This window comes from Diadema antillarum, unplaced genomic scaffold, assembly GCF_040938485.1.
Source record: "Diadema antillarum isolate AM-2024a unplaced genomic scaffold, OU_Dant_1.0 seq00001307_RagTag, whole genome shotgun sequence".
In the NCBI taxonomy this organism is placed as follows: Eukaryota; Metazoa; Echinodermata; class Echinoidea; order Diadematoida; family Diadematidae; genus Diadema; species Diadema antillarum.
The window spans coordinates 133611-158594 of NW_027272082.1; the positions used below are offsets into that span (position 1 = coordinate 133611).

Sequence of the window (24984 nt, forward strand, 5' to 3'; positions counted from 1 at the left end):
CTTCTTTGATTTCTTTCTCAGGGCCCGGTTAACACGTTCCTATATCCTGTTTGTCCACTTTCAGTGGCTGGCTTTTTCCTCTCGACTCCTCCGTATCACAATGCCTTTTCCAGGGTTGCGCAGCGACGCCATCCTGACGTAGCACTCCGTGGGCTACACTTCCTGCATGCCGTAACAGGTCTACTAAACTACCATCCTCGCTCAACCCTAATCATGGCAAGAGTTGAGCGCAACGTTTCAAGCCCCTTGTGCAACATCTTCCACGTACCATCACTTACACTGACCCTTTCAACCGAACACTTTGTATCAGCAAGTTTGCCGATATAATGCTTATCTAAGCATCAACACTATGCACAATAAAATGCAATGATAATTGATTCCTGTTTAACTCAATCACATCTTACATGACTCACAACAACAGAACAGTAGATTCTGCTGTGCATGAGTAGCTGCTGTAAACACAGGTTGTTACTGTTACAGAGAGCTGTCTCGCTGTATTGGTTCTCTATTACTTGAATTAACTTTTGCTCTAGATTTGTCTATATTCTTCTTTGGTGTTTGGCATTTTGGTACAACAAGAATAAGTCATTTCTGAGCTAATAATTTGCTGATACTCACAGCATTGGTAGCAATTGTGATTGACTGTGAAGTAATACTCGTAAAAGGTCATTGATCTCATTGGTACTCACTAACTGGTTCTACAATTAGGTCCTAAATCTGTTAAAGCAGTTCAACTTCACTGAATAGTAATGGAAGCCAGTCATATGTTCATGTGTGACTTTGGATAATCAGTTTTAAATGAGAAACTGCTGTGCAGTCAATGAGCCTAACGACGATACAGTCTGGCGTAACTTCACTTTATCCGACTTGACCACCCTGTTGAACTTAACATCTTTCCTGATTTCAACTCATGTCTCCAAAGCAGAGCTCTTGTGAATCAAATCTCTGTTCAAAATGTACGAACATCTACCGGTAGCTTACATGTTCCTCCATTCAAAATTCTATATACATCGAAAAGACATCATTTACAATGTAGGTCCTAATACTGCGCATATGACCCCCCCCCCCCCCCCCCCCCTCAAAGAGAGAGAAAAAAAAGCAAAAGCAATAACACAAACATTAAGAACAAGAACAAGAACAAGAACAACACCAATAACAGCAACAACCGCTACTTAAAACACATTATTGACAGTTTACTTGGTGATGTAAAGTTTTGAAAATCAGAGTTGGTCCCACATACTCCTATCCATGTACATGTGTGAGTTTGTTCAAGGGTTTTCTCACAATGAAAGCATGCTTTGCAGTGTGCTACACTTTTATCTTAATTTTTTTATTATCTTTATTTTATTCTATCTTTTTTAGTCGGGCAAGCAAATTTTCAAATTGTTGCAGAACACTTGCATGAACAAGAATTTTACTTGCCCAAAGAGAAAGTCCCAAAATGGATGTTTTTTTTTATTGAAGCACAATTATGTTCATGAAATAATAAAAATATAAATGCAATTTACATCAGTGACATCACATCTTGTGCTGACTTTGACTTGGGGATAATGCTGTTGGTTTCACAGAAGAGCTATGCTACTGAATGGTTACCAGACAGACACATTTTGACACTGTTACATGAGACGTTCTACGGAAACTCTCCATTCCCCCCCCCCCCCCCCACACACACACACACATAACCAAATACTCCAACCAGCCAAGAAGCAAAAAATACAATGTATATGAAAGGAAATATCTGTTGGCTAAAAATACTTTCTAAAATAATGTCTGATGCCCACTTGCCCTGCATACACAAAGAGTCACCTTCACGGCAACCCGCAATAAAGCGAGCGGGGTGTCACGGGGAGAAACCTCCGGACAACCTTGGAAGTAATTCTGCGAAAGCCGACTTAAAAGCTTTGAGCAATGAAATTGAATCTGGAGCATTACACGACATGTAGACTGCACTCATCTGTCTATCTTTCATGCTTCCAAAACTCCTGCCCTGCTTTGTTTTACAGGCCAGCTTTTATCATGAGTAGGCGATGTTCCGAAACAAGCCCCTAGATCTCCAATATACTCTTCCTGCAGGCAGTTACAATACCGGTGTTAACGCCAGAACACTGAATTCGTTTGCGGGTGTCTTTTGATCCAAGTCGCGAACCCCTAATCGTTGGCAAATTTAGCCACACATGCAAGGAGTTGGGGAAAAATCGTTTATCTCACCACATTACGAGAAAAGGTTTTTCTGCCAAAAGCGATTGTACCCAATCCACGAAAAAGACAAAACAGCTGCACTAGCTATAACACTGATCACATTTTCAACTTTTACATATGGGGAGATATTGCTATAGAAGTTCTTTCAGGGATAGAGAAAATAAAAAATGTTGGAGATACTTAATCAAAGATTTTGAAACTTTGTAAGATCCATGACAAATATCATAGGCCTGTCTTAAAATAAGATTTTCAAAACAAGTTTGTTGTACCGCTAGATGCCATGAAACACTGTTTCTATCTGGTTTATCATGATACATTAGTTTGTTAGAATATTTGTGCTCAATTCTGTAAAAATCTCTTTGTGTTTTAGAATTGTTTTTCACGAGGGCGGTGATACACAAATTTGGTTGAATTGTCACTGTCAAAGAAAGTTAATAGTCAGCGGTCACAGCTGCTACTGGCATGAGTGTGACCACGACCTTCACTGGGCGCGAAAAATAGAAATTTTCTCGTTCATTAGTTTGCCATTGGTCATCAATTTTGACGGCTTCCACCGACTATAGATTTCTGTCGGACTGTCGCAGCATTTTGCGAATCAATAGTGACCCATTTCACAGCAAATACCCTGAATAATGCACTCTCCTACCTTTTTTACCCCCTTTTCCTTTTATAGAAATAAAAATCACATCAATATCCCGGTTACCCTCTTGCATAGCAGTGAGCAATGCACAAAGTGCATATAGTACAAAGAATTGAGGGGACCTACTTGTTCAAATTCTATCAAAAAAGAAAATCTTCTGATGATTGGGTGGGTGGGTGGGTGGGGAGGGGGGACCATAGTATGTTGCGCGTGCTCATGCCCAATATATTGTGGCTATGGAAGCTCAAACAGGAGCAAATTTTGGAAACCATTTGGTTGAGGAGCACAAAAGATGATCCATAAGGCAGAGGTACCAACTCACCAGTGGAGAAGGCTGCCTTGTGGTCAAGCAAAAATCTGAACCATCTAAGTTGCAGCCGGAAGGGTATACTGTACAATGCCCTGCAGACACTATTATGGAGGTCCAGCAAAAGGCATGAAGATGGTATTGAAATTAGTGGGAGAGAAATGCGAAATGCATCATTTTCTTTATGAACTAATAAGACTCCTCCCTCAGGTTGGATTGGTTGAAAGGTATGGTATAGTTTTGGTTGAGATGGGGATTCAGATTTTAAACTTTTGCGAGATAATTAGAAACCACTTATGAAATATTAAAGAGCATACAATTCCACGATGAATTCAAAGTTTATTTGATGAACATCGGTTTTGAAATGGCTGAGATATCAAAACACAAAGAAAAACAAAGTGGTCCTTATGAAAACTGGGTCTTATCTTTTATTGGGATCTCTCTATTTTTGGATATATCCCAGCCAATTCAAAACTGATTTTCATCAAATAAACTTTGCATGCCTCTTTGAATTGTATGCTCTTTGATATTTCATGTAAGTGGTTTCTAATCATTTCACAAAAAAAGTTAAAAACCTGAATCCCCATCTCAACCAAAACTATAATCCTCCCTTTAAGGTTGGAGGATCACCATAGGGTTGCTAACCTTGAATAATTTCAAAAAAATTGGTAAAGGGGAGATGAATTGGAGGGAAATAAAGGGGAAATGACAACTGCACCCTGTAAAACATTGCGACAGGACCAGAACATTATTTCTCCGTATATTTCTTCTCTGATGAGAAACAGCTTGTGTGAAGTCACTGGATGACAGAGCAGAAGGGATGGGAGGGGAGGTCCGGGGGACGAGTGTCAGGCTTAAATGATGCACAGATGAAGAGGAGTCACGGGAGGGGACTAAAGCTTGTGATTGTATTCGGGCAAAATTTGTGAAATCAAAGCAGACTGTGATGAAAAGACAGAGATAGAGAAGGAAAAGGAGAGATATAGAGAGATAGAGAGATAGAGAGAGAGAGAGAGAGAGGAGAGGCAGGAATATGACACATAGAGAGAGAGGAAGACGGGAAGAAGATGCACGGAAGCCAGGGCAAGGGACGGGCACATTTCTTCTCTGACTCACACTCCTCTCACAATCCAGTTTCTCCAACATTTTTTTTTCTCTTCTCTTTTTTTGGTTTCGCTGTGAGAAGAGCGCAAGGTGAGGAATATATATACATATACGTGTCTCCACGCACGGACGGATGTGCGCACCGCTGCAAAATCGCAGCTCCCCCCACACGGCTTCTCGGCTCATCCCCGACACCTCTCGCGGAGGGAGGCCGAAAGCAGATACGGCCAGTCAACAACCCAGTCTGTGTGAGGTGCACCGGCGTGCGTCTTTGGGAGTGTGCGCCCCAACTTGTTGAATTATTTATCTAGGATAGCAGGCTTAGTGTAAATTTGACATAAATATAGTTTTAATGCCCCCAAATCCCCTTCTCTGTTAGACGACAGGAGGGATTTCGGGTCTACAAGGAGAGACCTGGGGACCATGAATACTAAGGGGGTCTACAGCTCAATGCTGTCTGTTAGACTCCCTCTATCATCCCAGGCTCATAATCTCTCGGCATTTGTAACCCAAGATATCGGTTTCAGAGAGAAGGAAAGAAAACATGGGTGCCAATAGAGTTGCTATTCGCTCCGATAAATCATCAGCCGCAATCCACAAAATGGAGGGCTTTTTACATGCCTGTATGGCGCAACCTCAAGCAAGCTTTTCTTTTCTGCATCCCTCAGTCACAGTTCCGCCTATCTCCCAGTATCTCTGTATTTCTTCCAACTCTTTCTCTCTATCCTTTTTCCTATTCTTTTACCTACATATCTCTCCTTCTATCTATCTATCTTCATCCATCCACTTTCTGTCCATCCCTCCTCTCTGTGTATCTCCTTGTAACCTCTCTTCCATCTAGCTCTCATCTTCTTACCTATCCTCTTCCTATTCTTCTACTTCTTCCCCCTCCTCCTATTTCTCCTCATCCATATATTTCTTGTCCATTCATCCCTCAGCCTTCTTCCTCACATCTCACTTCCAACTCGACAATATGGAAGAAGTGTCTTGGCAATGTAGAACCTCCGATTTCTCACGAATGCATTGCGTGGGGGGAGGGCTCACAACTCGGAGCATGAAGAAGAACGGGGAAAAAATTGTGCCAAAGGCATCTTTGGATGGCATCTTTGGATGGGGGTGGGGGGGGGGAGAGAAGAAGGGGAGAAGTATTGAATGATTGTAATTCAATGCCACGGCGTGAGATAGGTCGTTCGGAATTACACTTCTGTTTCACACCTGGATGTGTCAGAGCAGAAAGAAGCTTTTACTCGCTGATCAGCATTCCCCGCCTCCATCCAACATTGGTTCCATCCTCCCAACCCCATGCACAACCTGTTCTCTCTGTGAATGACTCCTCCACGTTATCCTTAGCATCACTCCCACATCTCCACTACCACAAACTCGTGATGATGTAACACCGGATTTACATACGAGGTCAAATGAAACGGTATTCAGTCGTTGACCTTTTGCAGAGTACATTCATCTAACGTGAGCAAAGTACTTTTTGGAATGATATGGATTAGGCAGAGCCTTGCCAGAAAGAGCAAATTATGCAAATACATGTATGTGGAACTGAGAAGAGACTTACAGCTCCAAAATCATCCTTGAAAATACATATATTATTATTTATAAATCATTTCATAAGGATTCTTCTTTTTAAAAAGATGCAATTCATCCTACAGTCATTATGAAAAAACTGAAGCTAGACATGGTTGAGATTCAATAACACCTTTGATGTGACAAATGCGCAAAGTTAACTTTCTGCATCTAATAACTTAATTCATTTTGCAGTAGAGCAAATGCAAATGCTATGGATTGGCCTTCAGAAGCATCGAACCACCTGTGATAATGGATAGGAGATGAGTCTGTATTCCCTCCCCCACCCCACATTCATCTTTTTCTTGTGAGCTGAGATTAAGTCCTAAAAGTTACTCTTCAAATGAAAGAAGAGGAAGGAGATAATCTCCCTGTGTTAAAGTGCAGTCTTCAAACTGATAGGAGTCATTTGCATGATTCACATTAATTGAATACAGCCAGCAACTCTGAAGAAGAAGTCATTTCAAAATGACGTAGACAGGGCCTAATAATTGGGCGTTGAAATGACCTGGTAGGGCAACATCTTTCACACTCTGGACATGACAACAAAGTGTTGATAGCCGCAGGTACCATGTTCTCTGCGCACTTTCTGCTAGGTATTCCTTCACTATGGATTCAAAAGAGTGATCTTCCAATGGCTTGGTTACTTTTAGAATATGTGACGTAACTGCTGTGGCCTACTGCTGATTTCCTCCACCATTTATTTTAATTGTTATGTCAATCCTGAACACACACTTTTTAACTTTTAACTGTGATTATGTACTTATCCAAAATAATTTTTGGTTTGTATATGTATGTGTTAGAACTGATTGATTGTATATTTATGTTTTTACCTGAACTTGTGGAAATAAACTAAACTTGAAACTTGAAACTTGAACTGAACAAATTTCTGCTTGCTACTTTTGAGGTTAAATATGAAATTTCTGGTTGTCAACGCATCCACAAACCATGGTCTTGTTTGTAAGAAATCATAAATAATGGTGTTCAACATAAAATTACCATTCCAAGCCCATCTCCTCTTCGTGATTCTGCATTGATATGGAGCCACACTTACAGCAGTGGAAGTACCACAAAAATGAGTATCATCAAATCTTCATAGAAATTTTCATTTTGATACATTGATAGAAGGAAATGTATAGGTTTGTGTCATTTGTTGTGGACTTCCTATAAGTGACACTTTAAAAATATTCAGACAATTGAATTTGCTCTGTTTGCTGGCACAATTTAGAGAATTATGTTTGTTTATAATTCTGCAGCAGAGAGCACTACTTCTTGACAGAACTTAATATCTTGCATAGCTCTGGCATGCTATCACTTTTACAATTGTTCAACTGCCTGTGAATTTTGTGAAAATTTCTACACTGTGACTTACTGTAAAACCAGAAATTTTCATGAGCCTGAGACTTTTGCGAATTTTGTGAGGAGCCAAGACTCAAGAAAGTAAAATGAGAGTGGAAGTTTTTTGTCTATAAAACAGAGTTGAATGATTCGCGAAGTTTCATGCCGCAAACATTTCTGGATTTACAGTAAACATGGATGATTTCTGTGTATAGCTGAAATATTCATATGAGCAAGGCTGCCTATAGTTTTCATGGACCTATGGCTGTACACCACTGTACATCTTCCATTTTGCCAGTGCTCACAGACTACATTATACCTGGCAGAAAGTGCAAAGTGGCAAACGATGTCAGGTGAGCCATAACTACAAACATGCTAATCGAGTTCCCTAATTTGGTCGCCCTCCATAGCACTTCAGTGTTATTGTTCTCACATCACTGCCCTCCTTTTTTGTACCCCTTACTTCTAGCCTCCTTTCTCTCTTCCATGCACCCCCCCCCCTGTTCCTCCAACAACAACAAATATACATTCATACATACGTAAGGGGGGGCTTCCATCTTTGCTGCTCAGATGCATAAAGCTGACATTAAAGCTAGGCCGCGAGGGAAGACAAAATGTTTCGCTAAGCCCGAAAAGCTTACACTGCTTGCAGATGCACGCACGGAGGTAATTTGTGTGTCTTATGCAAATATTTCCCCCCTCCTTCCTCCCTCTCCCCCCCCCCTTTTCTCTTTATCCGCCTCCATTGCCCCCGTCCCCTTCCCCATACCTCACTCCTCCCTGCTCCCCGTCTCCCGTCTTGAGTGCATAGAAATACAGCTTGATCTACAAAGGCAACGATGCAGCCATCTCCAATTAGGCTTGTGTTCAAATGGACCATTCAACGTTACCAATTGTGACAGTTCTCAGCCCAGGAGCAATTTCTCTTGGTGGCCGGGAGGGAGTGAGTAAGAGAGACAGAGACAGGAGAGGGGAAAAGAGACCAGGAGATGGAGGCGGGGGAAGAGGGAGACACATAAAAACCACAGGATAGATGCAATGCATTAGATAGCCTCATCCCCCCCCCCCCCCCCCCCCACCTCCATACTCCTTTTCTTCGTGGGCAAAAGCATGTTCGACAGTTATGATCCATGAAGATTGACTGGAATATAGCGAAGCGGGGGATTCCTTTTTGCCTCTGATCTGCTCCGCCATTTTTACTTCCTGCGACGGATTTGCGCTGACGAGCGCCGCTGACAAATGCCTGACGTACATGTACCTGCTGGGAATTGTATTGTCATACTTCCATCCTTTGCATTTAAAGAAAGGGATGTCACATCCAGATGCCGACAACGGAATACATTCTCTGTTTAAAAAAAGCTCCTCTGCCCATACATTTATTACCCGCTGTGTTATTTGTTTGCTTTTAGAGCCACGCTACCTTCTGCGTCATGACCAGAAGAGCCTACTTCTGGCCACGGGTCAATATGTTGCAGTGAAAATGTGAACCATGACCTCTTAGATTTGCATGGAAAACAAAAAAAAAAAACAAAATTTATGTGTGACTGTGGTATGCGCATATTAATCACCGAAAATTACGAACGATGTTTAAATCTGAAATTCAGCAACAGTACTTACAGTAGTTATTACATCATGTCTGAAAGTAACCTTACCTCAATTGCGATAGATCTTGATGAGTTCAATGTTTCAGTGTTTTCCATTTCAACTCACATTTTCTGCTGCTTTAAGCGTAGCAGCCCTCTGTATGTGCATCATTCAACTAACACTCACTTTCACTTGTACACCACAGCCACACATTGAATTTTGGTATGTACAATAAACAAGTTGATATGTGATGTAAGGCTAAACCAAGCCAATTTAAACATTTAACGAGAGAATAAATTATGACAAAGATGGGGAAAAGAATGAGTAAACAACGGATTTGCCCCTTCTTCAAAACCAATTATAATGGAAATACCCCCCTATTCCCACCCCCAAAGAAAAGATTAAAAATGAAGGAGACAATGGAAAAACAGACAAAACCATAGCCTACACTACAGGCACTCTTTCAGCACAGCATAAAGGCTGGACTGCAAGATGAATATTACAAGTGACATGATATCTTCCCGTGGGTCGGACGAGCCTCAAATTGGCAAATCAGCGGTGTGGTGCGCTGGCTCGCCTCCTCTGTTCCCCATTCCGTTCCTCTCCCCTCTCCCTCACCACCCCGTTGATGTCTCATAATCACCTCTCTTTCTCTTCATTGCTCTTGTGTTCCTTGTTCTCTCATCTCAATGCTCTTTCTCTTCTCTCTAAGATGTCGGTCGCTCCCGTTTCCAATAAATTTCGAATTGTGCAAGGAGGTGGCCCACATACACATACTCTCAAAGCGCTCACATGGCGTCTGATGTGAGGCTGGAGCAAGAATTTTTAATTGTTCCTAGCTAGTATCCGAGGGTGTACCAGAAGGTTCTCCTTGTGCCATAACTTGCATGTAATTGAAATACACGCTTGTTCTCCCTCCATCCCATTCCCCCTCAAAAAACCAACAACAACACAAAACAAATAGATAAATACAATGCAGCAGAGTCTAGATGTTCTGCGATCTATAGGGGAAAAATGTCAAAATATCGATAAAAAATTCAAAAAAGAAGAGAAACTCCAAATAGCGCAGAGAACACGTTCTCTATATTGCTCAGTCCTCTGCTTCATTGCAGCTGAAAGCCTTGATTGAGGCATGTGGAAGGTATGTGTGGCTAATTAGTAAAACTTGATTGAGCTTGTTGCTAACACCTTGTTTACAAATTTTGTCTACAATGTTCGATTCTTTTTATTGACAGTGATAATGTGAGTGTCAAGTGTGAAATCCATGGCTGATCAAATTCATATACTTATGGTATACAAAATCAATATCAAATGTTCACTAGAGTATAATCATTACATTCTATGTTGTGATACATACAATGTTTCGCCACCTATCAACTGCTATGATGTCAAAAAAAGCAAAAATTTTTACTGTTCATAAATGAAATGTAATGTGTTTGCATTGGGTTCCATTCGAGAAATGTGCTGCTGGGCATTTTACACAGATGTTCTACCGTTCAAACAAACCGTATCACTGAGGTTGTTAGTGGACTGTTAGCGTGTTGCCAACATTGAAGTGTTTGAAAGGTTGGCTAATGTGTAGCAGAGTTAACGGTACACATCGACGACACGGAAAGGGGAGACTCACCCTGTGAAGAGATCATCATTTTCGACCACCTTCTTCCAGAAGACCTCCATGACTGGTCAACTTTTGGGCCCGGAATTTCCAACACAGCCTCTTTATTTATACGCCGGATCTCGAGTGCCGGGACACTTTATGCACCTCAAAAGATTTCAGTACAGGAAAACAAATGACAGATGACAAGGATGACAGCATCTACGAGAGGAAAACGTGGCTTCCACTATGTATGGCACTTTGAAGGTATCAGTTTGGGCTCTGTCCAGTCCTTACATGTGAGTTGGCAAAGGAATGGAAAGACTCTGGCCAATGGAGATGAATGTTTGTGAGCGCAAACCACTGTTCAAACAGCAAATGAGTATCCAATCAGGAGGGAAAAAATGTCCAGTCGAGGTTTGAGCACTGGCACAAATATCAGCCAAAAATCATGGCAAGGCAGCCTAAAAGACTGCAGCTATTGTTTCAAAGTAAGATGTCCGTCGTGTCCCTCTCCCTATCTCTCTTTCCTTCTCCTCCTGCTGTGTATCTTCCAATCTATCAATCTATCAATCTATCTCTACGTGCAGGTAATACTGAGGCTGGCTGGGAGCGAGGCTGGCTAGCGACTCGGCAGCGTCTCCGCGAGGCTCCCCCACACTGGCGATCGAACGGGAAGGAGAGAGCGAGAGAGCAGGACGTGTGTGCACGTGAAGGTCCTGAGCAGCGTTTGTGAGAAGACAGTGGTCCAACAAGAACCCTTCGCGGTGACACACAGCGCTCCTCCGCTGTCGACGCTTGCTTTATTTATTGCTCTGGCCCGTAGCCTCCAGCAAAGTACAATGGCAGAGAGCTGGCTGGCTGGCTGGCTGGCTGGCTGACTGGCTGGCTGGCTGCCTCACAAGCTGGCTAGATGCTTGCTATGCTAGCTGGCGTTTTGAGTGTGGGGAGTGCGAAGCGAAGAAGGTACACGAGCTGCTGTGTCCTAGCCTCAAGACTTCTCCCTGTGACATTCTACCTCCACCACCAACACCTTAACTCCCTTTGTTTCTACCTGTCTTAATTCCTCTCACAGAATTTTAACTGTGCCTTTCTCTCCGCAGTAAGTCCCCCCCTACCCTGTATCTTGGCAGCGTTTACCCCCAAATGTCCCTCGGACATGTGAAGCTCTACCGAAGCCCGACCACATACAGCCCCACTCTCACTCCGTCTCTCCCTGCTGTCTGCTAGTAGGCACGAAGAGGAGCATATAGATTTGTGTGTGCTGAGCATGGAAAAAAGGGCACACTGTGTGCGCATCTTCAATATGTGTGTTTTGCAATCGCATTTACCGCTTGGTGTGAGTGTGTCTGAGAGAGAGAGAGGAAGAGAGATGGAGAGAGGGGTAGGGAGAGAGAGAGTGTGTATGTGTGAGTTGGTAGGTGTGTATGCGTGTTTGTGTGTGTGTATATATATCTGTGAGGGCATGTGTATACGTCTATATCTCCATATATATGGGCACCCGCCTTCTGCCAATAGAACCTATTCCCACACATCAACAAAGGAACCCGAAGGTCATTATGGGCATCCCAAGCCTGGTAGAGATTATTGGGGGGGGGGGGGGGGGGGGGCGGTTTGGTTTCATTCAGCGACCTCAGCTTTCATTCAAACCCTGGGCCCTCTATTGTTACACCTCCACAAGGAGATAGTGGGTGAGGACATGTGATTATCTCTTCCACCAGTCAGTCTCATCCTTCGTACACCCCTCCCTCCTTCCACCCCTTCTTCCTCATATACTTCATTTTCATTCATTCCTCTTAAGTCTTATTTTCCCCATCTCTCCTTATCTTTCCCTTTCTCTCAAAAACAAAAACACACACTTTTTTTAAAAAAAAGGCTCTTTAACTCTTTCACGTTTATTTCATCCCTTCCTCCCCACCCCTCCTCCACAGGACCGATACATGAATCAGAATGGTCTACTTTTCGTCTGTCACACGCCTATTTCTGCATCATTTGCTAAGACTTTGGCGAGGTTCACAGATGCGGTAATAAAGGCGACGCTTCATTACCCACCGATACTACTAAACTCTGACACGGACGAAGGACAAAGCCAGAGTGTGAAGGAAGCAGACCTGGATATCAATAGAAGGCATGGATGTATAGGCTTGCTACAAAGAGAGAGAGAGAGAGAGCAAAAGAGAGAGAGAAAGAGCGAGAAAGAGGGAGAGAGACAGAGAAAGAGAAAGAGAAAGAGGGGAAAAGAAAATACGAGGAAAGCTCTTTAACAGAGAAGTGTGCATGAAAAAGAAATGAATGACCGGACACATGAAAATGAAACTGAAGAGAGCAGACAAGCTTTAGATTTCTAACTTATAAGTTATATGACAAAGAGAGATAAGAAAAAGAATAGAAGAGAGAGAGAGAGAGAAAGAGAAAAAACAAACAAAATGAAGTTATCTGATATGGTGCATGCTTCTATAAAGGCTATAGATTTGACATGTGTGTTGACAAGCTAATCATCAAAGGACCAAGCTTACCAAGTGAAAGCTAATTGGATTTATGCACTCTTTGGTGAAGATCAATATCCTTAGTAGGGAAATCAATCATTATGCCCATTTTTGGCAAACATGTTAAGCAAATTTTGTTTGCACAGCATTCTACTGTACATGCTCTGAATGGCCTGCACTTGAATCAAGATACTTAGGTAAAGGAAGTGCTGTGGTTCTAGGAGGGGATGTAAATGTGATTGCAAAATTCATATTAAAGATATACAGTAAAGGTAAAACCTAGGTTAATCCACCCTTTTGGTTCTTAAGACACCAAAGTTCACTAGTTCATCAACATGAAACATCAGAAACATATCTCAGCAAAGGGCTGTTGCTTTGAGGTGGAAATGAAAATGTCTGACTGGAAATATTGATGGATTAATAGCTGAAAGATATTAACAGATAGGCCTATTTCAAGCTGTCTCAAGTGGTTACATTATACTGTAAAACACAATATTTTCACGGGATGAAATTTTTGCGAATTGGAGCCGATGGCCTTTTTCGCGGCATGAAATTTTCGCGAGTTGCCTCTAACATTCAATGTATAATTACAGTGTAGACAAGAACTTTCACGTGCATTTCAATTTCGCGAATCTTGGCTCGCGCGAAATTTGTTAAATTCGTTAACATTCTTCATTTTACAGTATGCCTATTAGTAGTCTACAAAGCTCTATGCCACTATTATGCCCTCCCCCTTACCCCCTCCATCTCAATCCTCCCCTGCCCCCCTCCCTGTCCCATCCACCACAGATATACTCATTAGTCTCGTGTAAAGCTCTTAATCTGGCAGTAAATGGTCATTTTAGCTCAGATCCAAATTACCAGTGAGATAAAGAAGGGGACATGATGAGGTGAGCCCAGACTATTGAGGCATGCAGCAGATACATGCATAGAGGTATAGCTATACCAAAACGGTATAGCTATATGATGAATTTATACGTCTGAACGCTGACTAACGAAACAACGTATAGCGAAACGACGGTCAGAGCATCGTTTCGAACTAGAACTCGATAACGAATCAGCATTCCGTGTGCGTCTGAACGTATGGCGACCATAGAACAGTATAACTGGGCGGGGCTTAATGGGAGTGCGCGCGAAAGGTGACCCTACAATTGTCACTCACGACTATAACCGCGTGCGCAGTGGGAAACTGCACATCTATACGACGTTTCCCAGAACGGCCGAAATTAGTGTCTGAACGGTCTGTCGGCTATACGATGATTTTTTATACGTCGTTTTGTTATCGAGTTTTAGTATAAAATGGCATTCGTCTGAAAAGGGGGTGAGTGACCGCCTCACCAGCAAAGACGAACTGGTTCTGGTCTGACTCTGAGGGTAGTGGACTCGCCTAGCAAGTGATAAAACCAGGGAAAGGATTAAGTGAAAGAAAAAATTACTCTGCAACAAAAGCTGGGAGAAAAAAAAAATAAAAACAACATGTTGATTGATACCAAGCTGACCCATTTTTATATGTACTGTACCAGGCTTCTTCTCAGCAACAACCATTATGTAACTCACTAATTGATGATTGCTATGATTAACAGGTCCTTGCCCCTACCCCCATACACACTCACACACTGCTCAAAGGGCACCCTGTTATTTTTCCTTCCTTTTGTCAACTGACCACAAATAAAGACCAATTGCCAACCCACAATTTCTCCATCTTTTTCATTATTTTCCCTTAGACGCAAATGCTCGTTTTCTTCCTTATTTTCTCTTTTTTTTTCTTACAACAGGGGTCACTCTGTTTCTTGCTCACTTTTCCTCTCAGCCTTGTACCAGCACAAAACAGGTTACGTAATCAACTTCCATTCCAGAAATAAGATGGCTTCCTCTTCAGTCTGTGTGGTAGTCTCTGCATATCAGACCCCTATTGTCACAATGTCTCGCTGATGGGGGGTTAACGGACATTGCTATGTCAAGAGCATGTCAAGAATCAAGAGGCTGATGTTGTCACATGTCACATGATGCTTTTTTTTTTTTGTCTTTTTACTCCCGGGTAAACATACTGTAAAACGAGGAATGCTCGCGTGTATTTTAATTTCGCAAATTTTGCGAGAGCCAAGATTCGCGAAATTAAAATGCACATGAACTTCCTCGTGAGCTGAAAGACTCGAGCTCTATAACATCTTTCAGGAGTAATTTAAAATCCTATCTGTTTAGCAGTGCATTTTGAAGACCAGTGTCTTTTGAAGACAGACTTTCATGTCTTTTTTTTTTTTTTTTCTGCTTCTTCATCCTTCTTCTATTACTGTGATGTACTTGTATTTTCAATCTGTTTGCTTTGATGTACAATTGTAAAGCGCCTTGAGCATTTAATCAAAGTGGAGAATGGCGCTATAGAAATTGTATGTATTATTATTATTATGAAAGTTTTCGTCTACATTATACCGCGAAGAAGGCTGTTGGCTCCAATTCGCGAAATTTCATGCCGCAAAAATATAGTGTTTTACAGTAGAACTCTGCCATTTTGATGAATGACTGAAGTGCTGTACCCTGGGTTACCAAATAATCCATAAAAGCAATTTCTAGTGGGTTTTCCAGCAGATTTTGTAGCACTAATTGCACAAATCACTATAAATTCCTTGGTAGTTAGGGATCTTAATTGGGTCTTCCAATGTAAACTGGAAATTTTTGTCAAAACATAAATATTTGCAGCATGAATTTGCGCAAATTGGAGCCAACGGCCTTTGTCACAGCGTGAAATTTTCGCAAATTGCCATTGACACTCAATTCATATAATGTAGACAACAACTTTTGCATGTACCTTATTCTTAAAAATTTTAGCTCACGCAAAACTTGCAAAATTAAAATGCAAGAAAAAATTTTGACTTTTACAATAAATTGTATGTTTATTAACAAAACAGAATTTAGAGTGTTGGTTGCTTTCATTCAATACAGTAAAGCTATAGTTAAAGTATATGCCCTCCCTTTGCATTTCCTCACAATCCTGTAACTTTGCTTTTTTTTTTGCCATTACAATACAAGATATTGTAGGAAAGATCAGGAATAACCTACAACTTCTTGCATACATAACTCTTTCCCTATCATTCCCTAAATTATTTATGAAAAGTATCATTATCATAACTCTTATCACATAAAACGTCATGGCAGTGCTAAATTGGCATTGGCCGGGGTCATTATCACTGATTGCCAAAATTTGGCTGCCATAATTGCAATATGTAACTGTACATCTCACGAACACGAGATGGCTCTTCACAATGCCGTAACCAACGGACGGCGGTTCCCCTGATGACAGTGTGCATATCACGTATTGGGATACACAATTCATGAACAAGTATGTTGGCACTGATGAAGATTTGTCGCCTTTTGGGGATTACTACTAAAATGGTCACTTGACCAAAACAAACCCCCAAAACAACGAAAAGTGATAAAATGCACACATGTATCTTGAACTAATTTTCGTTGCCATGATGCCATTTGACTGGGATATTTCCAGATGGCCTTAACTCCTGTAAACGACGATTCAAACGTAAAATTTGCTTTCTTTTTCGTTGGTCTTTATTCTCATTTATGCCATTTCTAAACCACAGAAACTAGCAGACATAACTCCTCTCCCTAGAAGCCGATTTGCAGAAAAGTGAAGATTCCAAGATTTTCAGAAATCAACCATTTTAAACGCTTTCTCTAATCTTTTTGTCTTTTCGTACGACATTACAAACTGGTATTGGGCCGTTCAGCCAGACATTTTCATCTAAAAAAAAAAAAACCCAGCATGTGGCACATCTTTCCACTTACATCACATTCTTTTCTCTTGCACATGAAATAAGCGAGTCCTGATAATCGGACGCAACATGCGACCTCAAGGAATCGCATTTCATTTCAAGCCTTCAAATGAAAGACTAATCTGTTATTACCAATTGCCTTCAAAAGAGACAGCTAGTTAGAGTGGTTATTGCTTTGCCTGAAGAACAAGGAAAGAAATCTCACAGCGTCCGTAATAGGATTGCTCTTGTATGCCACTTCGTGAGTGAGGGAGCGCAAGAGGGGCCATACTTTCCTCCCCCCCCCGCTCCCTACCCCCCCCCCCCCCCCCCCCCTCCCCCATGAGCTTCTGTTAGACTGGGAATACCTTGTCCATTAATGCTGCCGACAGCACAGAAAGGTTAGTCGGCAAATGGACACAAATATTTCAATTCTTGGCACAGTGGTGGCTCCAGACAGCCTTTTCTCAGGAGTAACAAACAGTGCTATATGGGAAAAAGGACTACAAAACAGCAACAACAACAACAAAGGAACAAACAGACAAAAGATGAATGCCATAGCAGGAGTGATAGAATGAAGAGAAGGTAGACAAGGACTGAAGAAAACAATCTTAACTCCTGTACACAATTAAAAGAAAATGGTAGATTTTACTTTAGAGTCAGTTGTTTTTATGAGAATGAAAGATAGAAAGAGAGAGCCATATTTTCCTTCACCCCAACCCTTTCAACTTTAAGATTACAAATATATGGGTTTTTTTTGTACAAAATTTCAAAATAAACGAAACTGGGTTCTACATACAGACTGAGAGAATAGCAGTCTGATGTTGCACAAATGAAACTACCCCTCATATCTCAAAAGCTGCAGTACTCATCGATGCATCAGAATAATCACAAGTTTTCACCAGAGAAGCCCAGAAGAAAGCGAAAATGGCAAAGTACAGAGTGATTATTTTTACAAAAGACATCAAGAACACAGTTTAATTGGAGGAAAAAGCTGCGAAATATCAATTTTTTTCTTACTGATGTGCATATCAGACCCCCCTCTTCAAATGAAGCAGTTGCGTAATTAACCACTGGACCCCTCAGCTTTACTCCCAAACCAGCTGTATTCATAAGAATGACTCATTCACTTGTCTTTATTTAAATTTTTTACTTTGTTTTCTCATACACAGCGGAGCTTTCTCTCTTGGGGGAAAAACAACTTACACAGTCAGTCTGACCTTCTCTCCCCCAACCCCCCCCCCCCCCCAATACATTTTTTAATTTTCCCTCCCAGTCCAGCTATTCATCGTCCTGTCGTCTGGTTTGTAAGGGGCCACAGTTTGTTTCCAGTGACCGGAAAGGTCCAGTCTGGCGCATTGAATATGGCCCTGGGAAATTAAGACTGAGTGATGTCAAAAAAGAAGAAAAAAAAAAGAATTCGGGAACAATGGAAACACAGGCTTGTTTTAATCTTTCATTTCATATTTCCTCTGTTTTTTTCTTCAGGCAAAAAAAAAAAGAAAAAAGAAAAAGAAAAAAAAAGAATGGGGGGGGGGTGGGAACCCTAAACACAGTGAAAGTGAGAAAGTGACGGGAAGAGATGGAAAGGGAGAGAGAACAAACACGGGAAGGAGAATAAGTGAGGAAAGAAAAATATCTTTGATCTCCAATTGCAACTATTAGAGGTACATGTAGGTGTGACTTATAACACCATGGTTCAAACTCAACCCAGCCTTTGAGTCAATCAAACAAAAGAAATGATAGCAAAAAAAAAACAACAACCACCAAACATCTGTAACATAAAAATTCTAATGTCAGCATTGTAGAGGAAATGCTACAAACACTTTCAGGTGCCAATGATAGTCTTACAAATCTGACATGCTTGACATGTTTTGTATGCCACAACTTGATTGGCTGGAATACAGAAAGCCCAAATATGTGCAGGCCTATTCCTATCCTTTCTATATGTTTAAAGATGGAAATTGATCTCTTCAGTCTCAGGATATGACAACAGCATGGTGTCACTGATTTAGTCAGAGCAAAGAGCAGCATCCCTTTGGAGCAAATTTTGAGCATGGAGCTTCTAAAGAAAGCTCCATGTGTTGAGCCGCTTCGCTTCATGATACGCAGAGAGTACAATTCAAGTAATATAGTCATACGTCTGTGGCAGCTCTTTTGATGCATCATCAGAATACGATTTGACGACAGACTAGTATCTATTCATATTAATGATTCCTGCGTCAAGCTGTTTTTATTGCAACTGGATGACATATTGATTTGTCAATCCAGTTGTAATAACACTCGTATCTAATAGCCCAAGTTTCCTTTTGAATTCAACAGATCTGTTTATGTCACTGTTTTTCATTCACGCACTTCAAGTTTCGGTAAACTCTTCAATAAAGTGATCAACACCAACAACAGTGTGATAGAGACAGTCATATTATATCCAAGCATCTCATGGAAGATGCATTATGGGATAGGCAAATCAGTCAAAATATAATGAACAGACAAACAGAGGTAGAGAGAGAGAGAGAGACATAGACAGACAGACAGACAGACAGACAGACAGACAGACAGACTGTCATATTGTTTCCAGAAGTGTTGGCAAGTGGGTGACAGCTGGTATGACTTGAACCCTTGTGCATATTTCGACAGAGTCAAATCTAGTGTCATTTCAACTTCTGCAAATTGAAGTTTAAGTACTGAAAGAGCTTTCTTGAGTTACAGAGGGAGAAAAAAAAAAGCATTGTCTCACAGAGACAAAGATGGGTTGAAATTAAGGATTTCTGCACACATTGCGGGACTATTTCATTTCAGTACGCTGTGGGGGGTTTCAAAGTAATCTTTGGAGAGAAATTGGATTTTTCTCTTAATTGCAACCTTTAACGACTTACAGTGGCAGGTGTAAGGTGCATTCGGTACCAAATTAGATCCAATCTGCGGCTGGAAAGCCCACCCCAATAGCCATCCCCGACTGTATTCCTTTCTTGTTTGATTCATGAGCGCCCCTTTGGCTGAAACAATGCAGGAAGGCCACAGCCCCCATTCCTGGAAAAGACAAAAGAGCCGAAAGCAAAAGCACTGACCTGTCTGGCATTGATGCACTTAAATGGCCGCTTGGATCAGCCCCCTTCCAAGCAGGTTGCCATCACTAGAAGTTTTTGACAACAGTCCCTACACGAATGGTGTAACTCTCTACTCCTGATACCTTTCTTCCTTGCATTCCTTCTCTTTTTATTCCTTCCTTTCTCTCCCTCCTCCTCCTTTCTCTTCTTCTTCTCCACCTGCCTCTTTCTTCTTCTTTTTCATTTTCTCTTCCTTCATCTCCTACCCCTCTCCTTCTCCCTCTTCCTCCCTTTTGCTGTTCTCAAATGAAATTCTTTTTTGAGTGAAGACGTCCACCTGCAAATTGCTGGGTGATCTTAGCACTTTGTAACAAAGTTACAAAGTTTAGTAACAAAACCTCATTGATAGTACTCTCAGCTCTCTCCCTATCCCATACAAGAGTTGACGAAGTCTGCTTTCTAAAATTACTTTTAAAGCCAAATCAAAACCCATTAGAGGAAATGCCGACTGCATCATAAGATAGTAGCAAAAAAAGCTTTGATAAATGAACATCCAGCATTTTACTCTTCCGTTTGGCTGGGGCTCTGATCCAAATAAAGTCCACATTTTCATCTCTACTATAGCTGAAAATTGTTCCTCATTTTCTTACTCAGAAAGAAATGCTCATGTCACAGAGATGTATAGTTTCTTTTCAACTTCATCTGAAGTCACTAGGGTATTTAGATCATTCCACACACTTTGAATATAAAGTTGGTTATCTGCATCTCAGAACGAGGCTGATTCATGCTAATGGCAGGGTCCACCATGTGTTTTTTTTTCTTTATAGTCTGACCCTGTGGAGTACAAGCCTACAGACACAAGGGGGAATCGGACAATAATCCAAAACCTTTTTTGGAGCTAGTGACATTAATAGCTTTGACCCCATCAGCGGCTGCAGTTTTGACCCACAAATTGGGATGGTGATGACACATGGAGTAGGGGGGTCAATTGGTGGTGATTTCAGTCCATTAACAATAGGCAAAATATGCTGGACCTTCAAGAAGTAAAAAACAAACAAACAAAGAAAAGAAAAAAAAACCATACAAAAATGCTCTCCAGTGTGCTATTATACACAATTAGCCATCATTTCAGCAAATCAAACAGCCAATATGACCTTCCTTTGTATCTAGTGCCTGAAAAACGCATAAAGCAGTTTTTTATGTGTATATATATATATATATATATATATATATTTATATATATATATTTATATATATATATGTGTGTGTGTGTGTGTGTGTGTGTGTGTGTGTGTGTATGCATGTACGTATGTATGTATGTATGTATGTGTGTGTGTGTGTGTGTTTGTGCCTGTGGAGGAAAATACAATAGAACAGGGAATGAGTGAGAAGTTTGCTCAACTTGAAACTATTCAAATGTCTTTGTTCTCTAGTCACCCTGATGGCCTGTCTGTCTTTCACATTCTCTACAAACCAACAAACAAACAGCCAAGACCTATCTCTCAGTTCACGTATGAATGTAAGCCTATTTGCTTGTCCAAAGCCACACAGATGAGGAATGATAGTGAGCAAGGTATAGGAGCTACTATGGAGCAGCTTGTGATGATGATGATGATTTCCAATTCAGGGTGGATAGTATCTTTATTTTTCTATATTTTTTATATTTCTTCTTTTTTTTAAAGGGAGGGAGACTAATACAGCATAGGTTCTGCTCTATAAAGGTACAAATCTCGTATTGCAATTATTTGTGTCGGCTGCATCCCTTCTTGGCATTTTAGGAACAAGCTGATTGACAACGGTGAACCTATTGTTCAAGTCTTGACAACAGAGCTTCAAATGTACACTTTTTAGGTTTGATATCTTGCTCCGAAACTTTGAATTTGCTTTCTTGCTCCAAACTTGAAGGGGGAATGAATAATCACCGAGAAATAACTCTGCTCTTCAATAGTAAGGTACCTCAGATTTGCCAATCTTCCCGACATGAACAACTTTTCATTTGTAAGAAGCCGCTAGTGAATATCTAGCTGTGAGAGTATTCAGCATGTCACTCATTTTTAAGATTTTAACCATTTGAGGACGAGTCCCAAGTATACTCAGGCAGGTGTCTATGGAAAATGTGTGTTATATAAAAATTAGCCCGTCCTCAATGGGTTAATTTTGAAAGCATTCTCGTGCCACATGATGAAAATAAAGCCAATTCAGAAGGAACAATTCAGATTGTGACTGTACAATGATTACTGAAATTAACAGTTAACAGCCTGAATATTAACTACCATCAATATACAACTTATTCCCCTTTGTCTGCCTGAATTGTGTAAATCTCTTACTTGTTTAAGTTTTGGGGTTGTCTGGACTCTGTGCACTTCACTACGCCATATGATACAATATTGCCCCTCGAGCAGTTTGAAGTCTGTGAACAGATATCATGTTAGGATTCCTCCCTTTTCAATGGCAACAAAAGTTTGTGTCATATTTCATTAGCAGCGCAATCCGTAACACATGCTCCAGTCTTTTATTAGACATTGCCGAAGGCTATTTAGTTTTGCCCATGCCAATAGCAACGTATTTTGAGCAGTGGACACTAAATTATTCCCTCGTAATATACACAGATGTAACGAAAAGCCCAGCAAGCCCAGCTTGCTGGAAATGCAAATAATGAAAAACACCTGACGTTGGTCAAAATTTGGAGTAACAATGAAGAGACAAAGTACTGCTTCCTTTCAAAAACTTTGTCTGAAGGTTGTGTTTGTTTCATATTTCATGACTTCATTGCAAATGCACTGAGCAAAGTCGTGGACGTGAAACTCGAGAATGCAAAGCACAGTCTATTCCTACAAAGTTTGCAGTGCTGGCGACATATAACAAGACGTAATTCATAGTGTTTCTACTTGTATGAATTTCCATTTTGGTGGTGTGTACACAATCTTGCTGAGCAACATGATGATGAGCAGAATTTCTGTCGATTCCCTTCATAGTTATGCAGCTGGCTTTTGCATGTGTGTGTGTGTTTCTGCACAAATAAAATATTTAAAAAAATAATGATAACATAATAAAGAGACAAGGGTTTGGATAGGACAATTATGTTAAAAAAAAACCCCAGATTTCGTTTTAATCAATTGAATCATGGCGTAAGAGTTGGCATGTTTTTACATTATGCTGTTTGTGTACAATGTTGTTCATCTTTGTGAATGTGATTTTGTGTAAATGTTGCTTGTCTTTGTATATTGTTGTTTGTATTTGTGAATGTGATTTTTATGAATGATTTATCTATGATTTTAAAAATTAAAAAAAAAATGTGTTTGTGTATGTATGTCTATCGGTCTCTTTATGGGTTACAATTAAAGCTACACTTGTCATCCAAATAGATATATGATATCTTCTTATTATCACATGTGCTTTGTTTTAAAAGTCTTATATCACACAAATACTCTTTGTTTTCTTCAAGAAAAAGTTAGTCTGTCTGAAAAATCTGCACATAAACCGATCTTTTAATTATGATAAATGGTGTCGGTCTTCAACCAACATCATATAAAACTCCACCATAACTCTCCTAAGCTCTCTCCCAAATGATTGTGCTCCATTAGAGCAAGAGAAAGAGGAAGATAAAAATTGATGGTAGGGGAGATAAAAAAAAATAAGAAAAAAATCCGCACAAATCACTGGCTGAGTTGATTAATAGCTGTCTTCATCTAATTTTCTCAGCCGGTGTCTCATCAAGTCACAAGGACTCGGAGCGAATCTTCTTCTCTCTCCCCGGCCTGGCAGTCTTTTGTTGCGAATCCAGCCACAGGTGCTAAATAATCTCCCTAAGATCTGAATCTAGAATAGTAATCTCGCAATGAATGACACACGTGCACCCGCGGACAGGTTGGTGATAAAAGTCTCTTTTAGCTTTCTCTCTCTCTCTTTCTCTCCATTTTGTTTTTTTCTTTTACATTCTGCAGCTTTTCATCAGTATAAATTCTTTCATTATGAAGGGAAAAAAGTGACTTTTCTTTTCTTCGTTTTTTTTTCAAAAGATCTGTAAAACTCTCATGGAAAACTTGAAATATCTTCTTTTTTTCTCTTCAGACATGTTTGTTTTGACACCTCAAGCTGTCAAAGATGGGTCAGATCTCAGAGTGATGAGACAGAATTATTCTACAATCCCATCCCATATATATATATAAAGAAGGCAGAGAAAATTAATATTTATACATTTCATACTGGCAACAAGGTGTAGCTGTAGGGAGGAATTTGCGAAAGTAAAAGCTAAAAGTGGGGAGGGGCACTCTTTTATTTTTATTTCTGTCTTCTCATAACATCTTATCAAAACAGGCCAAGTTTATTTCAAGCGTAACAGGCAGGCAGGCAGGCAAATCCCGGCTGATTCATACGTTCTTGAATAATGCCCTGATCTTCATCTCGCTGTCCATTAGGAATGGGAAGTTGAAGGTTTCTCCATGGAATTGCACTTTTGTTATTTTTCAGTCGAGTACTACGACAGAATTTACTTGTGTGTGTGGGGGGGGGGGGAAGTATGTCAGGGCAAATAAGTTATTAATACCAGTTGCAGAAAGGTGTGTGTAATCACTGTAAGGTATGATTAACCAGCTCTTGAGATTCCAGCCAGAATGCATCAATCATAGGGGTGCTGAGAAGGAAATGAATTTATTCATTTGACGCACCTGTATTCTAAGTAGCCATCTTTGCATCGATACATCGAAAGAGAGGGAACAGAAAGAAAAGGGGGAGAATACAATAGGAGGAGGGAAAAAAGGGAGAAAAAGAAATGCATCAGTGCAATATAATCTGCTAAAGATCTTATCATTGTAAATGAATCCCACCTGTATTAAGGCCTACCTGAATTCAACTGGAAAAACAGTCAATAGAGCAGAGCTATTCCCCAAGTTGCCGCCATTAATGGCATCATATATCACGGCTTTTCAAGTCACTGTGACAGGCTTTTGGGTGGAACTGCTTTGTGATTATTCCTGAATAATAGAGAAAAGTCTGTGACATTTCGGTTAAAATGACATATTAGAGGGCCTAGGGTGTAGGAGACCCCCGGTGGCTGTAGAATGGAAGGGAGTCCGTGTTCTGCTATTCAAAGAGTGCGCCGTGAACTTTTCCCTGCCTACTGATCTGCAGCCAGATGAGACCGATACACTTCCAGCACACTAAATGGCTCTCATTTTCTGTGTGACTAGTGCTGAAGAAACAGAGGAATACATCAAACAAATATTTAGATACGAGTGAGTGCTGGTGACCAAAGACACACTGGAACACTCGTGTGTTTCTCTTTTAATCTTTTTTTTTCCCCCCATCAATTCCTTCTCTCCCTCTCTCTTTGTACCAACGTGCTGC

At 40.7% G+C, this 24984-nt stretch overlaps 1 protein-coding gene across 1 annotated transcript in view; it reads right to left on the bottom strand.

Moving 5' to 3' along the window:
* The window catches only part of LOC139708118 (vitamin D3 receptor B-like), an 86091-nt gene extending 75037 nt beyond the window's left edge, over positions 1-11054 (bottom strand). The window contains exon 1 of the mRNA XM_071620096.1: positions 10375-11054. Coding sequence (XP_071476197.1) covers positions 10375-10424 — 50 coding nt within the window. The 5' untranslated portion in view covers positions 10425-11054. The remainder of the gene's footprint in view (positions 1-10374) is intronic.
* Positions 11055-24984: the final 13930 nt, after the last annotated feature.